The sequence below is a fragment of the Bombina bombina genome, chromosome 6 (genome assembly GCF_027579735.1).
Source record: "Bombina bombina isolate aBomBom1 chromosome 6, aBomBom1.pri, whole genome shotgun sequence".
Lineage (NCBI taxonomy): Eukaryota > Metazoa > Chordata > Amphibia > Anura > Bombinatoridae > Bombina > Bombina bombina.
The window spans coordinates 989,999,015-990,015,759 of NC_069504.1; the positions used below are offsets into that span (position 1 = coordinate 989,999,015).

Consider the following 16,745-nt stretch of genomic DNA (forward strand, 5'->3'; position numbering starts at 1 on the left):
TGAAAGTTTATATTGGACTAGCCTGTCCCTTTAAAGAGACATTTTCTGTAAAAAATAATTCACACAGTATTTATTTTTAAATACTTTTTCTTTTACTTTGTTTACCACTGTAAATGGGTTCAATACATAGTCAAAGATGTGCTCCTATGCCACATTATATAAAGACGTAGCTGATGAGCCAATCAGGTGATGGCATACTTGCATATGCTCCAATCACAGGCTTTATGTTCATCTGCAGAAGAAAAGGGGTGTCCCATGAGTGCAACTTTGACTACACATTTAGTCCATTTGAAGCAGTAACCCCATATTGAAGGAAGGGGAAATGTTTAAAAATAAAATGCTCTAACAAAATAGACTACAGTGATCCATTTAAGCCACCTAAATTATATTTGGGATATACGCTATAATAAATGTAGGTGCTAATGATCATAATTTAGTAGTGTACCTGGTCCATACATCAAAAGTGTGCTATGAACCATATTTTGTTGAAATCTTTTTTATTAAGAGTTTCATAATCTTACAAAATACATACAGACTTAACCGCATGGCAATTCTTTGTTATATACCACACACTATTTCTTATGTACCTATTGACACAGAATACAAAGAAGACTAAATTAATAAAAAATGTATCTTTGGATAATATAAGATCTACATAACAATAATAGTGATACCATATATTTCCTATATAACTATCTAAAGATCACAAGGTGAATTAACCATAACAAGAGGGAAAAGAAAACAACTAGCAGAGATGAAGAAAAGATATATGCTGTTCCGCCTAACGTCTAGCCCCTTATGCAAAGGAGGTCTAATGGTCTTAGCAGTGGTTATTTAGTCTACCCATGACCATTTCTTAATATTAATTCTAAAAAATATGAAATCTTCAGAAAACAATTTGAAAATACCACTTTGCACAGCTGGAGAAACATTAGCTGGAGATTACATTTGAATTCAAATTTGGCTTTGTAAAGGTCAACCCACCAATAGTAAAGTCAAATGTTAAGAACATGCTATGAATGTTAAAGTATAATATATATGTACAGTATATATATATATATAAATTATGACAATTATCATCCACTTTACATATTGATTCTTGTCTTATCGTAACTATATGTGATTGCATAGTGTAACTTACCTTCGGGCTTTCATAATATTGGAAATCCTATTTCGCCACAAGGGGTCGCTGTGACACTACAATAGACAGAAGGATCTCTATTCTTTGTAATCCTAAAATGTTACACTTACCATTATTTGTATTATCGATCTAAACATTTTTTTAAAAAGCAGGTACTGATGTGATGAAATAACAATAAAGCCCATGGAAAACATAAAGTAATCATTTACTTGGTTTCTTTGCGGTCACAGAGTAGAAGATCAACTCATTAGACCACCAAACATGTGGCTGTAGGATTAATGATTAGTTTATTGTAATACTGGGTGTCCAGTTATAGCTACAGCAAAAAGCAATATTACACTGGAGAACTCAAAATATGCTCTTTCTTTATGAACATTCCTGAATGCTCAAAAAATGAAGGAATAACTGTATAAGTTTGAGTTTTTTTGCAACCCTTTGGATGAGTAGTTGAAAAGAATTTTTAAAATATTATTTCACAAACAACCCATCACATTTTTTGAGCATCAACACAATACCCTATGCACACAATGCAAACAACATGAAACCTTATAATGTGTCATAAATAAGGAACAGGCAATTTTTTTATAAATAAGATTTGTTAAAGAAATGTTTCCCTTGACATTCAGTTTACCATTCTAACGTTTCAATAGAATAACATAATTTTTTATGTTGAGTGTAACAATCTAATATGAATTTAATGGGAAAAAAACAGTGCGTTTTTTTACAACACTGATACATCTTGATACTCAGTTATCAAGGACATGGAAAAATATTGTATTTATGGTGGACTACAGGACCCATCTTTACTTTATACCGTTAAAAAATGTATTGGAGGCACTTAGAGTTTAAATAAAGAACCAGCAAGCAATTATACTATCATAAAATCCTGAATTACAAAATTATGAATCTTGAGACATAAATCATATGCAGAAAATAACAAATTCTGTGTTAATGATCCATAATTATGAACATAATGACTCCAGAGAAGCATAAGTCCACTCCTACTATTTGACTTAGACTACCATAAAAAAAAAGTCAGCCCAAGACAGGACTTGGGTTGATTGAATGGGGTAGGTAGGAGATCATTTACAGACAGGTACACACATAGGTGGGTGCAGAGTTAATAAGGGCTTTGTATGTGGCACTCAATACTTATTTGTATTCTTGAAGCTAAGGGAAGCCAACAGGGGGACTGGCAGACAGAAATCTGGAGTTGAGGATCAATGTGTAAGGAGGATTAATTAGACAAAGATACGCATGATGGACTGCAGTGGGAAAATCTTAATAATTACCTATCTAATATGAATACAACATTTAGGGCTAGATTTATCAACGCTGAGGCGTACAGGGGCGCGTATACGCCTCAGCTCGCCTGTGGCGGGGCAAAATTACCCGCAGGTAATTAACCTTTTGCGCTCGGGTGCAATCCCGCCCCCTGCCCGCGCACAGCCAATCACGCGCGGGCAGGAGCTGTCAATCTCCTCGGTCGGACTCGACCGAGGAGATTTAATTTCGCCACAATCGAGGTGGCGAAGATGTTAGGGAAGCAGTGGTCTGGTGACTGCTGCTTGATAAATCGCGGCGAGCAAGTTCTTGTGAGAACTTGCCGCCGCAGGGGCTTGATGAATCTATGTAACATCATGAGCGAATGTCAACATGCAAGATACATCTGGACTCAAGGTGAAATTAATGTCAACACCTTATAATAAAAATGCACATTTCTATTTTATACATAGAAATATGAACTGACAGTTAATGCTTGTTTAACATATTTAATGGTATTGCTGTCATTATATATATTCTGTGTCAATGCCCTTTTGACTAACAAAAATTGTGAATAATTATATCTAAATTATATCTAAATATTTTTTTATGATACCAAAGGGCAGATTTATCAAGCTCCGATTTATAAAGATCGCTGCTCCATAACTTGTCCGACTGCTCTGAGGCAGCAGACAGAAATCAACCTGATTGAATACGATCGTGTTGATTAACACCCTATAGGCCGCGAATCTGCAGGGGACGGCATTGCACCAGCAGTTCACAAGAACTGCTGGTGCAATGATAAATACCAACAGCGTACGCTACATCGTACCATGTCCGCTCGCACTATAATAAATCTACCCCTAATGCTGTACTTTTAGTCCAGTACTGAGCTACAATGCTAATTGTATTTGCCTGAATACTCATGCAATATTTTTGTTGTAGGCATAATGCATTCATAGTATCTCCATATACCACAGATGTACTTAAAGGCACATTACAAATTAAAGGGACAGTCAAAAGTCTAAATTTAACATTCATAATTCAGATTCCAGTTTCAACTTTCCAGTTAATACTATTATTAAATTTACTTTGTTTTCTTGGTATATTTTGTTGAAGAGTAGGCTGATAGGAGCTCAGGAGGGTGCACATATCTTTAGCATTCTATGGCAGTAGTGTTTTCAACTATTTGTTATAAACATTGTTGCAAACACTGCTGCCAGATGGCTAAAGGCACGTGCACGCTCCTGAGCTCACCTTGGATTAGTCTTTTATAAAGTATACCAAAAGAACTAAACAAAATTCATAATAGAAGTAAATTTGAAAGTCTAAAATGTATGCTCTATCCAATTTATTTGTTTAATTTTGACTTTACTGTCCCTTTAAGCATATTCATTGGAGAGAAAATCATACATAACTGAGGAGTAATCTAGTGATGTTACAATAATAATTTTAATATGTTGACAAATGTTTAATATTATGTCATTTAAAAAGCAAAAATTTCCCCCTGTTGCCCCCTCTCTACATCATCGATGTGGTGATGGATCATTTCAAACTGTTTATTAAAAATTGTAAGGACAATTTGCCTTTATGCTACCAGTATAAATTACAAAGTAGCCGTGGTCCACTGACTAGGCCACCACAAGCAAAATTATTGCCCACCTTTCAAATATTGTCTTAAAAAAAACAAAACAGTCAGTATGAGCAGTTAATTAATCATTTGAAGCTATATTACAGCACGTATTACCTTAAACTAAATAATATGTATATAAGAAAGCAGCAAGTACCCAACCTACGTCCCTTGACCTTTGAATCTCTATTTATCTTATGAGGTGCAAATGTGGCCCTTTCTGTGTTTACACAAATATATATATATATATTTATTTATATACTACATATTGTGATATCCAAGAGTGATATCTTGTTTGTTACAGAAAGTATCTTCTTATAATACTAAGGTGCAAGATGTCATGTTGCTTTTGTATTACAGTTTGCCTCATATTCACTTCCTTTATAATTTTCCTTAAAACCATTAATAACTATCTAAGAAAAAGCAATAAAACACTCTAAACATATTTTTGTATGAAAACAGTTAAAGGGACACTGAACCCAAAATTTTTCTTTCATGATTCAGATAGAGCATGCAATTTTAAGCAACTTTTTAATTTACTCCTATTATCAATGTTTCTTTGTTCTCTTGCTTTCTTTATATAAAAAAGAAGGCATCTAAGCTTTTTTCTTGGTTCAGACCTCTGGACAGCAGTTTTTGACTGGTGGATGAATTTATCCACCAATCAGCAAGGACAACCTAGGTTGTTCACCAAAAATGGGCCGGCATCTAAACTTAAATTCTTGCATTTCAAATAAAGATACCAAGAGAATAAGGAACATTTGATAATAGGAGTAAATTACAAAGTTGCTTAAAATTTCATGCTCTATCTGAATCACAAAAGAAAACATTTGGGTTCAGTGTCCCTTTAAGCTAAAGCTGTTTAAATTGATATTGAAAAAAATTCAGGAAATACATATTTGTTCAATGTTTTTACTTAGGTCTCTGTTGCTCACTGGCTGATATGGAGAAATCCCACAGTTCCTTTGGTAGACATGAAAAAAAGCACACAAGCACAAAAACAACCCTTTTTTATGCACAGGAACATTCATTGTTAATAGTTTCCTATTTTTTTCAGTTAAGAATTGTTTTGCTTAACAATTGTTTCATTAACAAATTTTTGGTGGTTCTTCGTCTCTCTGGTCTACTGAGAAAGCACAAACTTTAGTATTTTCTCTGCACTACCCAACCTATAGTGCTCTTGCAGTGCTCACAAGGTATATATTACAAATACAAAATGTCCTAGAACTGAGAAAACAATTTTCAAGTGCACCTCTCTTGGGTTCTTACTACACGGCTGGGAAACTTGATTGTGTTATTATGGTGACTTATGAAGTACAAATCCAAAAGGTATGATTTCCCAGGCTTTAGGTCTGTAACCTGTTCTTCTGTCAGAGTTTGAGGACCTCCTTGTCTGCAAATTATCTTTTCAGTTCTGGAGCGGGTGCTAGTTGTCAGACAGCTGTTCTGATGTTTGTGGATTAGCTTCAGATCTAGGTTTTGCTCAAGATGTCTAGCATAAATACAGTACTTGACCTTTTGTCCAGGACCAGCCCAGGACAATGTGACTGATGAGCAAGATATGTTTGAGACTGACATGCTAAGGTCTGGTGATAAGTTCGGGAATGGCAAATGGTGAATTGTAGATGTTGCAAAAAGCTTCACCAAGCCTGTACCACCTTTACTGGATTTAAGAGTTATTACATAATAATCCTTTGGATTTCCATTCAGTTTTAAATTATGAGCCCCTTGTATGATTCGGGATATAGTAGTAACCCCATTTGCGATGATTTGAAGGTGTACTTTATGAAGACATGAGTGAACAAAGAGCCATCTGTACCCGCGAGTTGATGTAGACATACTTATTATTTTTAGACCTTTACTTTTGAGGAAGATGTTTGCCATCTCCTCATCTTGCAACTGTTGTACATGATGTATTTTCTGCTTTACTTTAGTCTCTGCAAATGTTCCAGTATAAGCGGCACTCGTTCCATCCTTTGGGTTAATTGCAAACACATCAAAGTAATAGAGTGTTCTAGGCTTTAATCCTGTTATAGTAGCATTAGTCCAATGTCCAACACACATTCTGTGTCCATCCACTAAAGTTTTGGTAGACCAAAGATCATTATTGACATTGCTTTCCATATCGTGACCATTAAAAATGTTTTGAGAAACGTGAGCTTTCTTTTTGTGGTTTTCGGTCTTTACTTTGACATCTTTTCTTCTATCTTTCTTGACATATTTTTCATCCCAGTGAAGCCATGGGGGTTTATCAGTACTTGGCAAAGTGGCACAGAATGTTTTGAAGTTGTAATGTTTATTTATAAAAACACAATATTCAAATTTGGTTTTATCATCAACTGTTCCCAGGCTTGGTTTCCAGGTTAGTTGTACTTTTTCCTCCTCTACAGAAGTAACATCTACACGAGGGTCTGAGGGAAGCTGAGGTAAGGGGGCAACATGATTTCTGTTTTCCCAGACAAAGATCTGAAAATTGGTATCAGACTCAAGTGAATATAGATCTAGAAGATATAAACCACCAGTGATTGTAGTTGTGGAAAATGATTCTTCACCATTCCCTTGAAAGGAAAACAATTTCAGAATATTTGGGCCTAGCTGTCCCGTATAACCTGTGTGAAAAGAGAATGAAAACAGCACATAGATTTATATACTAATGACCTTTTCACATAGACTAATACCTTCTATAAACTGTATATAAAACCCACACATTTTCCTTCCTGAATGTTGTTAATAAAATAAAACCTACTAAGTTGGACATTTGGCCACTGCAAATGCCTACTGCATTCTTGCTTTCAATAATTCAGAATCAACTTTCTATCCAAGAAGTATTGGAATCTTTATTACTACCTGTTATTGTAATACTACACTATTAACTTTTTAAATAAAGTAAAAACATTAAAAAAGCATATTTACCTTCAGGTTCTCTTGAGGAGGCAGCCAAGAGAATTCGGTTGTTAGGTGAAGGATGAAAAGAGAGAGTCCAGTATATAAGGTACTCGCATGGGGTCACCCTGATTGTGAGGGATTTGTAGCTCTCATTCACTGCAAAATAATATCTGTGGAATGGAGCAAAGTAAAAAAAAATAATCAATTGTTTCCAAAGGATAATTTTTATGAAATTATAATAAATAATCAATGAGACCACTGTCAACACTATAAATCACATTATGCAACACAGTGGTGTCCAATTTCATAACACATGGGGACCACTGGTCAAATTTTAGAAGCCTTAAAGGGACACTAAACCCAAAATGTTTCTTTCATGATTCAGGTAGCGAATACAATTTTAAACAACATTCCAATTTACTTCTATTATATATTATGTTTCATTCTTTAGATCTCCTTTGTTGAAGAAATAGCAATGCACATGTGTGAGCCAATCACACGAGGCATTTATGACCAGCACCCAATCAGCATCTACAGAGCATATCTAGATATGCTTTTCAGCAAAGAATATCAAGAGAATGAAGCAAATTAGATAATAGAAGTTAATTTGAAAGTTGTTTAAAATGGCGTGCTCTATCTGAATCATGAAAGAAAAAAATGTGGGTTTTATGTCCCTTTAAGGGTTGCATATAAAACTATGATTCCTATATAAAGATCTGGAGGGACTTTATATTAAAGGGACACTGAACCCAATTTTTTTCTTTTGTAATTTAGATAGAGCATGCAATTGTAAGCAACTTTTTAATTTACTCCTATTTTCAATTTTTCTTCGTTCTCTTGCTATCATTATTTGAAAAAGAAGGCATCTTTTTTTTGTTTCAGTACTCTGGACAGCACTTTTTTATTGGTGGATGAATTTATCCACCAATCAGCAAAGACAACCCAGGTTGTTCACCAAAAATGGGCCGGCATCTAAACTTACATTCTTGCATTTCAAATAAAGATACTAAGAGAATGAAGAAAATTTGATAATATGAGTAAATTAGAAAGTTGCTTAAAATTTCATGCTCAATCTGAATCACGAAAGAAAAATTTTGGTTACAGTGTCCCTTTAAGTCAAGATAAATCCTTTATTAATCGCATAGAAAGAATTCTCAATATCCAACTATAGAGAAATTGGTGGGCGAAGGGGAGAGGGGAGGGGGGCGGGGAAGAGGGTTTGTTTTTTGTTTTTTTCTCTTCTTTTTTCCCTCCCCCTCCACTCATTAGTGTTAATCTAATTACAGAGACCTCAATGCCCCACTTGCTATCACAAAAATCTATATGTATAATCTTTGGATACGTATGTGTATCCTAAAATGAATCTATTTTGTATTGTTAAAATAAAATTTCACTAATAAAATGTTTAAAATAAATAAATAAATAAATAAATAAAACTACAATTATTAAACACTGACGCCTAGATTTAGAGTTTTGTCGGTAACGACCCGCGTAGCTAACGCATGCTTTTTTTTCCCCGCACCTTTTAAATACCGCTGGTATTTAGAGTTCACAGAATGGCTGCGTTAGGCTCCAAAAAAGGAGCGTAGAGCATAATTTACCGCCACTGCAACTCTCAATACCAGCGGTGCTTACGGACGCGGCCAGCTTCAAAAACGTGCTCGTGCACGATTCCCCCATAGGAAACAATGGGGCAGTTTGGGATGAAAAAAAACCTAACACCTGCAAAAAAGCAGCGTTAAGCTCCTAACGCAGCCCCTTTGTTTCCTATGGGGAAACAGTTTCTAAGTCTGCACCTAACACCCTAACATGTACCCCGAGTCTAAACACCCCTAACCTTACACTTATTAACCCCTAATCTGCCGCCCCCGCTATCGCTGACCCCTGTATATTTTTTTAACCCCTAATCTGCCGCTCCGTACACCGCCGCAACCTACATTATACCTATGTACCCCTAATCTGCTGCCCCTAACACCGCCGACCCCTATATTATATTTATTACCCCCTAATCTGCCGTCCACAACGTCGCCGCCAGCTACCTACAATAATTAACCCCTAATCTGCCAACCGGACCTCACCGCTACTATAATAAATGTATTAACCCATAATCCGCTTCACTAACCCTATAATAAATAGTATGAACCCCTAATCTGCCCTCCCTAACATCGCTGACACCTAACTTCAAGTATTAACCCGTAATCTGCCGACCGGACCTCACCGCTACTCTAATAAATTTATTAACCCCTAAAGCTAAGTCTAACCCTAACACTAACACCCCCCTAAGTTAAATATAATTTAAATCTAACTAAATAAATTAACTCTTATTAAATAAATTATTCCTATTTAAAGCTAAATACTTACCTGTAAAATAAACCCTAATATAGCTACAATATAAATTATAATTATATTGTAGCTATTTTAGGATTAATATTTATTTTACAGTCAACTTTGTATTTATTTTAACCAGGTACAATAGCTAATAAATAGTTAATAACTATTTAATAGCTACCTAGTTAAAATAATTACAAAATTACCTGTAAAATAAATCCTAACCTAAGTTACAATTAAACCTAACACTACACTAGCAATAAATTAATTAAATAAAATACCTACAATTATCTACAATTAAACCTAACACTACACTATCAATAAATAAATTAAATAAAATACCTACAAATAAATACAATTAAATAAACTAACTAAAGTACAAAAAATAAAAAAAGCTAAGTTACAAAAAATAAAAAAATTAATTACAAACATAATAAAAATATTACAACAATTTTAAGCTAATTACACCTACTCTAAGCCCCCTAATAAAATAACAAAGCCCCCCAAAATTAAAAAATGCCCTACCCTATTCTAAAATTAAAATTGAAAAGCTCTTTTACCTTACCAGCCCTTAAAAGGGCCTTTTGCGGGGCATACCCCAAAGAATTCAGCTCTTTTGCCTGTAAAAAAAAACCATACAATACCCCCCACCAACATTACAACCCACACCCACATACCCCTAATCTAACCCAAACCCCCCTTAAATAAACCTAACACTAAGCCCCTGAAGATCTTCCTACCTTGTCTTCACCATGCCAGGTATCACTGATCGCTCCAGGCTCCGAAGTCTTCATCCAAGCCCAAGCGGGGGCTGGCGATCCATCATCCGGCTGAAGTCTTCTATCAAGCGGTGGCTGAAGAGGTCCAGAAGAGGCTCCAAAGTCTTCCTTCTATCCGGGCAGAAGAGTAGATCCGGACCGGCAACCATCTTCTTCCAAGCGGTGACAAGCGGCTCCATCTTGAAGACCTCCGGCGCGGATCCATCCTCTTCTTGCGACGTCCTAAGTCCGAATGAAGGTTCCTTTAAATGATGTCATCCAAGATGGCGTCCATCAAATTCCGATTGGCTGATAGGATTCTATCAGCCAATCGGAATTAAGGTAGGAAAAATCTGATTGGCTGATGGAATCAGCCAATCAGATTCAAGTTCAATCCGATTGGCTGATCCAATCAGCCAATCAGATTGAGCTTGCATTCTATTGGCTGATCGGAACAGCCAATAGAATGCGAGCTCAATCTGATTGGCTGATTCAATCAGCCAATCAGATTTTCCCTACCTTAATTCCGATTGGCTGATAGAATCCTATCAGCCAATCGGAATTTGATGGACACCATCTTGGATGACGACATTTAAAGGAACCTTCATTCGGACTTAGGACGTCGCAAGAAGAGGATGGATCCGCGCCGGAGGTCTTCAAGATGGAGCTGCTTGTGACCGCTTGGAAGAAGATGGTTGCCGGTCCGGATCTACTCTTCTGCCCGGATAGGAGGAAGACTTTGGAACCTCTTCTGGACCTCTTCAGCCACCGCTTGATAGAAGACTTCAGCCGGATGATGGATCTCCAGCCCTCGCTTGGGCTTGGATGAAGACTTCGGAGCCTGGAGCGATCAGTGATACCTGGCATGGTGAAGACAAGGTAGGAAGATCTTCAGGGGCTTAGTGTTAGGTTTATTTAAGGGGGGTTTGGGTTAGATTAGGGGTATGTGGGTGGTGGGTTGTAATGTTGGGGGGGGATATTGTATGTTTTTTTCTACAGGCAAAAGAGCTGATTTCTTTGGGGTATGCCCCGCAAAAGGCCCTTTTAAGGGCTGGTAAAGTAAAAGAGCTTTTCTATTTTAATTTTAGAATAGGGTAGGGCATTTTTTTATTTTGGGGGGCTTTGTTATTTTATTAGGGGGCTTAGAGTAGGTGTAATTAGTTTAAAATTGTTGTAATATTTTTATTATGTTTGTAATTATTTTTTTTATTTTTTGTAACTTAGCTTTTTTTATTTTTTGTACTTTAGTTAGTTTATTTAATTGTATTTATTTATAGGTATTTTATTTAATTTATTTATTGATAGTGTAGTGTTAGGTTTAATTGTAGATAATTGTAGGTATTTTATTTAATTAATTTATTGCTAGTGTAGTGTTAGATTTAATTGTAACTTAGGTTAGGATTTATTTTACAGGTAATTTTGTAATTATTTTAACTAGGTAGCTATTAAATAGTTCTTAACTATTTAATAGCTATTGTACCTGGTTAAAATAAATACAAAGTTGCCTGTAAAATAAATATAAACCCTAAAATAGCTACAATATAATTATAATTTATATTGTAGCTATATTAGGGTTTATTTTACAGGTAAGTATTTAGCTTTAAATAGGAATAATTTATTTAATAAGAGTTAATTTATTTCGTTAGATCTAAATTATATTTAACTTAGGGGAGTGTTAGGGTTAGGGTTAGACTTAGCTTTAGGGGTTAATAAATTTATTAGAGTAGCGGTGAGGTCCGGTCGGCAGATTAGGGGTTAATGCTTGAAGTTAGGTGTTGGCGATGTTAGGGAGGGCAGATTAGGGGTTAATACTATTTATTATAGGGTTATTGAGGCGGGAGTGAGGCGGATTAGGGGTTAATAATTTTATTATAGTAGCGGTGAGGTCCGGTCGGCAGATTAGGGGTTAATAATTGTAGGTAGGTGGAGGCGACGTTGGGGGCGGCAGATTAGGGGTTAATAAATATAATATAGGGGTCGGCGGTGTTAGGGGCAGCAGATTAGGGGTACATAGGGATAACGTAGGTGGCGGCGGTGAGCGGTCGGCAGATTAGGGGTTAAAAATTTTTAATAGAGTTGCGGCGATGTGGGGGGACCTCGTTTTAGGGGTGCATAGGTAGTTTATGGTGTTAGTGTACTTTAGAGCACAGTAGTTAAGAGCTTTATGAACCGGCGTTAGCCCAGAAAGCTCTTAACTACTGACTTTTTGCTGCGGCTGGAGTTTCGTCGTTAGATTTCTAACGCTCACTTCAGCCACGACTCTAAATACCGGCGTTAGAAAGATCCCATTGAAAAGATAGGATACGCAATTGACGTAAGGGGATCTGCGGTATGAAAAAGTCGCGGCAGGAAAGTGAGCGTTAGACCCTTACCTACACGACTCTAAATACCAGCGGTAGCCCAAAACCAGCGTTAGGAGCCTCTAACGCTGGTTTTGACGGCTAACACCAAACTCTAAATCTAAGCCATAGATTATAATATTCTTCCTAAAAATATATGGTTTCAAAGGGGATTTAGTTAAGGTTGCTGGGCAGCCTCTATCTGCTGTTCTCCTCTCCTGAAGGTGCATTTGAGTTTTGGCCACCCACAGCACATTTTACCTCACTCATGTTACCAGTTGTCAATCTAGTATCTCACCCTGAGAGTTCTCTTTTTATCTAAAGTTCAACTTCTCCAAAGCAGAGCTTCTCCTCATTTTTGCTTCATCTGCTACTCCCATCCCTCAAATCTCAATTACTGTGGACAACATCATTACTTTCAACCGTCATTAGTACTTACAAACAGTGATATAGTACCTGAAGTGTCTGTGGGTGAGAACATAGGCTCTAGTGAGAGTGTATGGTTTAATATTAAGGCAAAGGTATTGTGCAACCATAGTAAAACAAACATTTTAAAAAGGCAGATTTTTCTTACATTGGCAAATACCTAAATGATTCTATAAAATAGATGGCACAGATTACAGGAGCTCAAGAACAGTAGGAATATTTTAGGAATAAAGTATTGGGGCATATTTATCAAAGTGCGAGCGGACATGATACGATGTAGTGTATCATGTCCGCTGCACATTGACAAATGCCTACGCTGTCTGCATTTATTATTGCACAAGCAGTTTACCAGAACTGCTTGTGCAATACTGCCCTCTGCAGATTTGCGGCCAATTGGAGTGTCAATCAACCCGATCTTATTCGATCGGGTTGATTTCTGTCTGCCGCCTCAGAGCAGGTGGACAAGTTATGGAGCAGTGGTCTTTAGACCGCTGCTTCATAACTTCTGTTTCCACTGAGCCTGAAGGCTCACTGGAAACAAGGGGCATCAAGCTCCATTTGGAGCTTGATAATTTGGCCCCTTGGTGGGGATACAACAGGCAAAAGCAGCTATTTCAAATGACAAAATAAATTAAAACAATTTAATACTCTCCAGCAGGTAAAATGTGTCACTATAAACATATTAAAGGGGGGGGGGATCACAGTGCACTGTCCCTTTACTATACAATGGCGTTGATTAATTGACAATATTTTTTTTAAAGTGCAGTATTTTGTGTTGTTATCAATAGTATTTGTTTTTAAAGGAAAAATCCATTTGACCTGGTGCATTATGGGTATACAGTACATTTGTCTATGAGGTGTAAATTATATGCATTATACATTTTGTCTAAGTTCATTTATTGTTTTTTATTTTGAGGTTTTTGCTTTAGAAACAAGATTACACTTTTATGCAATCTCACTCTACCAAACACGTTTATGCAATCTTTCCCTATCAACCACGTTTATGTACTCTTGGTTGGTACAATAAGATTGCATGAATGCTGTTGGTAGAGTGAGATTGCATAAAAGCGGTTGGTACAGTGAGATTGTATAAAAGCGGTTGGTACAGTGAGATTGTATAAAAGCGGTTGGTAGAGTGAATTTGCATAAATGTGGTTGGTACAGTGAGATTACATAAAAAACGTTGGTACAGTGAGATTACATAAAAGCGGTTGGTAGAGTGAGATTGCATAAAAGTGGTTGGTAGAGTGAGATTGCATAAAAGAGGTTGGTAGAGTTAGATTGTATAAATGTGGTTGGTAGAGTGAGATTGCATAAAAGTGGTTGGTAGAGTGAGATTGCATAAAAGAGGTTGGTAGAGTGAGATTGCATAAAAGAGGTTGGTAGAGTGACATTGCATAAAAGTGGTTGGTAGAGTGAGATTGCATAAAAGAGGTTGGTAGAGTGAGATTGCATAAAAGAGGTTGGTAGAGTGACATTGCATAAAAGTGGTTGGTAGAGTGAGATTGCATAAAAGAGGTTGGTAGAGTGAGATTGCATAAAAGAGGTTGGTAGAGTTAGATTGTATAAATGTGGTTGGTAGAGTGAGATTGCATAAAAGCGGTTGGTAGAGTGAGATTGCATAAATGTGGCTGGTACAGTGAGATTACATAAAAGTGGTTGGTACAGTGGGATTACATAAAAACTGTTGGTAGAGTAAGATTGCATAAAAGTGGTTAATACAGTGAGAATACATAAATGTGGTTGATACAGTGAGATTACATAAAAGCTGTTAGTAGGGTGAGATTACATAAAAGCGGTTGGTAGGGTGAGATTACATAAAAGAGGTTGGTAGGGTGAGATTACATAAATGTAGTTGGTAGGGTGATCCATGGCAAAACTCCCACGGAAAATTAGATAGTTGATGCAGAGTCTGGTTTTAAGCCATAAAGGGCATAAATCACCTAACATTGCTAAATTGTTTGGAATAACGTGCTTTAAAACATCAGGTATGATGTTGTATCGATCAGGTAGTGTAAGGGTTACGCCCGCTTCACAGTGACAGACCAAACTCCCCGTGTAACGCACCGCAAACAACCGCAAACAGTCCATTTGCACAACCACGAGATAGATAGATTTGATAGATAGATACATAGATTACATAGATCAATAGATGCAATATACATTTGATAGATACGAGTACACACAGTATATGCTGTGAGCCTGACACACAGGCTGGCAGTGGCAGGCTGGCCTGCTGGCAACTGAAATTAGATTACACTAGCAGACTGATGTAAAAGTTTTTTTTTTTAATTTACACCAGATATGAGTGGTGGCACTGAGCAAGTAGGCACAGTATATGCTGTGAGCCTGACACACAGGCTGGCAGTGGCAGGCAGGCAACAGCTATTAGATTACAATAGCAGACTGATGTAAAAGTTTTTTTTTTTTTAAATTTACACTACTGTTACACCAGATATGACTGGTGGTGGCACTGAGCAAATAGGCACAGTATATGCTGTGAGCCTGACACACGCTGACAGGCAGGCAAATGCAATTAGATTACAAAGAAAAAAGAAAAAAATACGACTGATGTTCTAGCCCTAAAAAGGGCTTTTTGGGGTGCTGTCCTTACAGCAGAGATCAGATGAGTCCTTCAGGACTGTAGTGGACACTGAATACACTAGCCTAGCTATCAATTTCCCTATAAAATCAGCAGCAGCAGCAGCACTATCCCTCCTCTCACTAAGAATGCAGGATCAGAATGAATCTAAAATGGCTGATGCCCAGGAGCTGGGAGGGTCTGGGAAGGAGTGTCTGCTGCTGATTGGCTGAAATGTGTCTGCAGACTCTGAGATACAGGGTCAAAGTTTACTCAATGATGACGAATAGGGGGCGGATCGAACATCGCCTATGTTCGCCAGCCGCGGCAAACGCGAACAAGCTATATTCGCCGGTAACTGTTCTCCGGCGAACTGTTCGCGACATCACTAGAGAGCAATACTAAGGCTCGAGTGCAAAAGCTGTCTTTCAACTTGTAGTACACGTGCACAGATGTTCATAATGTACTCTAGGATACACTTCCACACAAACCCAAATTACACTAGAAATCTCACACAAAATACCATGCCACTTGTAATCCAGACCTAATAGGGGTGCATATTGTCAGAAAAGGGAATATAGGGTGTATGAATATGGGTTACTCAAGTACTGAACCTTCTGTAAAAATGAAAGTTTTATTTCAGCAGGACAGGCTGTCCCACTGGGTAACAAGCAGGTAACTGTACAGCATGATGGTGTGAAAGGAATGTAACCATAGACCAGACTTTCATAGGCAGAAATAGTTAACTTACACAAATTGTATCACACACAAATGTACAGAAAATAAAAGACTAATCTTGACTATGTGTTTAAAATATTACATCACACAATACACTTACAAAATAGGAAGGTGTATCTATCCACAGCTATTCTTGGGTTTATCAGAGCTATCTCTTAGAGAAGTCACTGTTTCTTGTTTCAGTTATAACAAATTACAACAAATGTATATCAATAGTAGCCACTTTCTCCTGGTTGGCTATAATGGCACACAACAAATGTTAGGAAATTCTTGGTCAGTTGTGGTCAGGTTTTGATCTCCTTCACCCGTCCCTCTGTTCCACTGTAATTGCAAAATGATTGGAAATGCTTATAATGTGCCACAATATACCATTGATCTTTATCCCACACATATAACCTGCATTACTATAACTTATTTCTCTGACTTTATTGCCTCAGATCCCTTGTCTTCTTTCTCAACTATTTGTCATGTATTTCCTTTAATATGTAACCTAACAAGCTCACCTGCCCTGCTAATCACCTTGTGTAAAGGTCCTATGCATTAGATAATTACTCAGTGCCAGGGTCCGCTACCTCTTTATCTATGGTTGCCACCTTGGTCATGTTAAGATGGACAGTTATGAGTTACACATGTTGCAGGATGGATAATAATCTTA

General features: G+C 37.0%; 1 protein-coding gene across 1 annotated transcript in view; it reads right to left on the reverse strand.

Moving 5' to 3' along the window:
- Positions 1 to 480: 480 nt before the first annotated feature.
- LOC128664024 (protein NDNF-like) overlaps positions 481 to 16,745 on the reverse strand; it is a 69,462-nt gene continuing 53,197 nt past the window's right edge. The window contains exons 3-4 of the mRNA XM_053718672.1: positions 6,948 to 7,090; positions 481 to 6,643 (exon numbers count right to left, since the gene is read on the reverse strand). Coding sequence (XP_053574647.1) covers positions 5,277 to 6,643; positions 6,948 to 7,090 — 1,510 coding nt within the window. The 3' untranslated portion in view covers positions 481 to 5,276. The remainder of the gene's footprint in view (positions 6,644 to 6,947; positions 7,091 to 16,745) is intronic.